Below are 3,893 nucleotides of genomic sequence, written 5' to 3' on the forward strand. Positions count from 1 at the left end.
TGTGTGTGTGTGTGTGTGTGTGTGTGTGGCCTTGTTTTTGATACAGTGTAACAAGCATTTCCTAACAAATGTTACTTTGACCCCGTAAGAAGATGTGCTGTTTCTCAGTTATGGACTAGGTTTAGAACTGATGTGTGAATTGAGTTCAGGTCAGGGTTAGGCTGGAGAAATGAATGAAAACTGAATGTTAGGCAATGCAAAGTCCTTATGAAGGTAGCAAGGCATATGCAGTCTCACTACTGCATATCTCAGCGTTTGTGTGCGTATGCTGAGCTGTGACAGCCCTTTGGAGGAATTCCAGGACAACATGTAGGGATTGGGCTGGAAAATGTCAGCAGCACCAGCTCAGAATGTTCCAGTTAATCCTGTTGTATGATGAACAAATTGAAAGTGGTAAAATATTTGCTAATATTTGCTGTGTTTTCTGGATCATTGGAAACTGCAGTTGAGCTGATATTTTTTCATCTATGTGCTGGTCAAAACTAGCGATCAATGGATTGATAAACATTGCCCTGAACTTCAGTTGGTTCAGTATTCTGCGTGCATCATCTGCAGATCCATCTCCAGATGAGACATGTTGCTAAAAGTCTTTACTTGTTAAACTTGTGCAGCATCCTTCAGTCTGAGGTCCAGCTCTACTTCCATCCTTTCCACTCCTCCACCATGAAACTCAAATCTTTCAGTTACCATGGCTACCAGCACTGACCTGCGGCCAGATTCATTCATCCTAATCTCAAAACCACTTGTTTAGAAGGTCTCGCCCTAAATGATTCCTATGTTTTCTCTCCTACCACAACGCCTTCAAGTCATTTCTGCATGCAGAAATGACTTCAATGTTGCTTTTACTTGTTGCTTCAATTTGTTGCTCCCAATGTAAGATGACCTTAAAATGCCTGCAGGCATTTTAATTCTGATCTTGGTTCTGTTTTAATATATTAAAACCTGAGCTCAGATATTCAGGCTCAGCCGTCTGCCTCCCAAGAGAGTCTGCTGGTTTGACTGTAATAATCTGCAGAAGAATTTCCACTTCCACCAAAAGGACTAACAGAAAAACAACTATCTGTTGTCATCATCTTTGTATCTGACTATCAAAAACCTTCTACTGTCGTTGTACTTTTATTTAATAAATGGTTTCATTCAGATTTGGAGGGAAAAATCATTAATGGAGATGGCAATTGTTCAATAGTTTTATGAGAAAAGTCGAGTTTGTGTGTCTGCTACCTACGGACTAAAGCTTGAAACAAGAAATCTCACCAGAACCTTATAAAATGTGGCAAGCTGTGTTTTTTTGGGGTCACTGCTTACATGTAAATCAGGGCCCCATGGCAACCATCCACTAACATGTCCTGACACCAGTCTATGTTCACCACAGGAGGTGACTGGGCAGGTCAGAAAAAAAAGCAGTTTATTGAAGTTCTAAATAAGAAAGATGAAGTCGCACCAAAACCTGGGCAGCAATGCATAACTCACTGTTCATGCAAGCAGTGCAGCTCAAATTTGAGCTCATTAGGAGTAATGTAACCACTTTTACTGACTTCCTAATCAAACTGGAGACTGAGCAAACACAGTAAATGTGTAAATGAATAAATAAATGTGCTGCATGCAGTTTTTTGAAAATCCAAAAGCTACTTAAACAGCTCTACCAAATTCATGGGAAAACATGTGAGTGAATAAGCTTAGAGATTAGGCTGGTTATGCTTCCAACTCCAATCCTATAGTATGGTTTCTGGTCCCTGCTTTCACTCTTAACATTGCACCAGGCCTGACATAGATTTCTTGTTAACCTTATGTTCTTAAAATAAAAGCTCTGGCCCAGAATTAGTTATCCCATCATGTCACACTTCAGTCTCTGGGTCAGGGGTCTTCACGGGTCACGACTTGGTGGTCCTGGGGGATCAGAGATCAATGATCAATTAGTCCTGCAACCTTCCTCATCCCTCCATCCAGTCACTTGGTAACTGACCATTAGTCACAAGTAAGAGCCGTCAAATCTAGAAGTTTGTTCCAGATTTGTGGTGCGTAGAAGCTGAATGCTGCTTCTCCTCGTTTGGTTCTGGTTCTGGATGAAGAGCTGACCAGAACCAGAACCTGAGGGGTCTGGAAGGTTGATACAGCAACAGCAGATCTTTAATGTGTTGTGGTGCTAAGCTGCTCAGTGATAAATAAAGTGACCTGATGTGCTCCATCTTCCTGATTTTAGTGAAAACATCAGCAGCCAGCATTCTGGATCGGCTGCAGCTGAAGGATTGATTATTTTTTCCCCCGATATAACTGTGAAGAGACTGTTGCAGTTATCAATGCGACTGAAGACAGAGACACATACACATCCTGGCAGTCACTGCACAGCCTGATACACATGCTGGCCTGTGTGTTTGTCCCTACAGTCGCCCTGAGCAGTCAGAAGGGAGCCGCTGGAGCCAGAGGGAGCAACGAGAAACCAGGAGGCAGAGAGAAGCAGGTGTGCGAAGGAGAGCTGCTGCTGCAGGTCAGTACTTCACCTCATACAGAACGGATCTGTTTGTACCATTCTGTACATCTGCTTTTACAGTTTATGAGTTGTTTGGTTTGTTGAAGACTGTGAACAGTGATAATTGGTTCTGGCTCCGATGTTCCCTTTTGACCCTGCCTGCCTTGCGCTGAGAATTTAAAATGTTACATTTTACTCCATCAGATCAGATCTTAAGCACAAAAACCTGGCTAAACTGCACCTCGCAATAATGAACGTCAGATGTCTTCAACTGAAATGAAACAGGTTATTGTTTAAAATTTTTATCCAACTTGAACTGAGTTGAGTGCTGTGTCAACGGTTTTCTGTCGGTTCATAAATGAGTATTTTCTGCACGTAGGGAGTGAGTGTAAGTTTAAAGCTTTGTACAGAAAATTACTTTTCCTGCATTTTCTGCTATATTTCACTTTTTTATTTAATTTTCATTGCTCCATCCCAATTGGTCCATTTCAGCGCCCGTCTGCTCCGTCAGCAGCACCACCCTCCCTCATGATAATTGAGCGTCTCTGTCTCCCTTTGAACCTCAGAGACTGGATCCTGTCTTAAACCTGATAACCCTGAATTCATCTTTTACTCCCGAAGAAAGACTCAATGGTTGGTTTCTAGCATGTGTTGGGAAGATAACATTGTATCAACTCCCAGCTGTGTTGCTGTTGAAGTGTTTAAAACTGCTGGTCTTGCTAAACTTGAACACGTTTTGAAGAAAACCCACCAGAAGGTGGTTCAGAGAGCTAATCTCATGGAGTTTGTGGAGCTCCTGTGTTTCTCTTTAGTGCCCGTGTCACTGGGTAGAACAAGCTCACTGGCACAGAGATCTTTTGGGTTTTGGTGCAGTCATTTCATCGATTTTCCACTCCAGTTCCTTCAAATGTGCATCAGCCTGGCATTCCAGGGAAATGGAGGGAGAAAGCTGCCAAATGTTCTCCAACTGGAGCAGGGAGGTTAAGTTGTACCATTCTTCATATTGGTAATAATGAGAATACAAAGCTCATTTAGAGAAACCATATTCCAATCAAGTTATGGCTGGACATTAAAAACTTTCCTGGCTGAACCTGTGTTGAACCGGTTTGCCTTGACATCAGATGAGAGGAACTGTGAGCCAAACAGTCAGTCAACTCAGTCTGTAGGAAATCTTTCCGATTTATCCTGTGTGTGTGCCTGACTTAACAACCAGGGGAGGCAAATGGAAATGCATATGAACAACGCTTGAACCAAAATGCTCCCATGAAGCCTGGCGACCTCTTTGTTGACTTTTCAATTGGAGTGTTGCAAGCCACCTCTTCATCTGCAGACTGAGTCCCATGATAAGCAGCTGGGAGGTGAGTGGGTGCTGTGGTGGACCGGTGTGAGGACATGTAGCCTCGGTCATATCTGCCAGCCCTCTCCA

General features: G+C 42.9%; 1 protein-coding gene across 1 annotated transcript in view; it reads left to right on the forward strand.

The window, feature by feature from the left end:
• LOC103482321 (aryl hydrocarbon receptor-like) overlaps positions 1–3,893 on the forward strand; it is a 28,016-nt gene that overhangs the window by 10,099 nt on the left and 14,024 nt on the right. Inside the window, exon 3 of the mRNA XM_008438420.2 lies at positions 2,385–2,485. Within this exon, the coding sequence (XP_008436642.1) occupies positions 2,385–2,485 (101 nt within the window). The remainder of the gene's footprint in view (positions 1–2,384; positions 2,486–3,893) is intronic.

This window comes from Poecilia reticulata, linkage group LG2 (genome assembly GCF_000633615.1).
Source record: "Poecilia reticulata strain Guanapo linkage group LG2, Guppy_female_1.0+MT, whole genome shotgun sequence".
Classification (NCBI taxonomy): domain Eukaryota; kingdom Metazoa; phylum Chordata; class Actinopteri; order Cyprinodontiformes; family Poeciliidae; genus Poecilia; species Poecilia reticulata.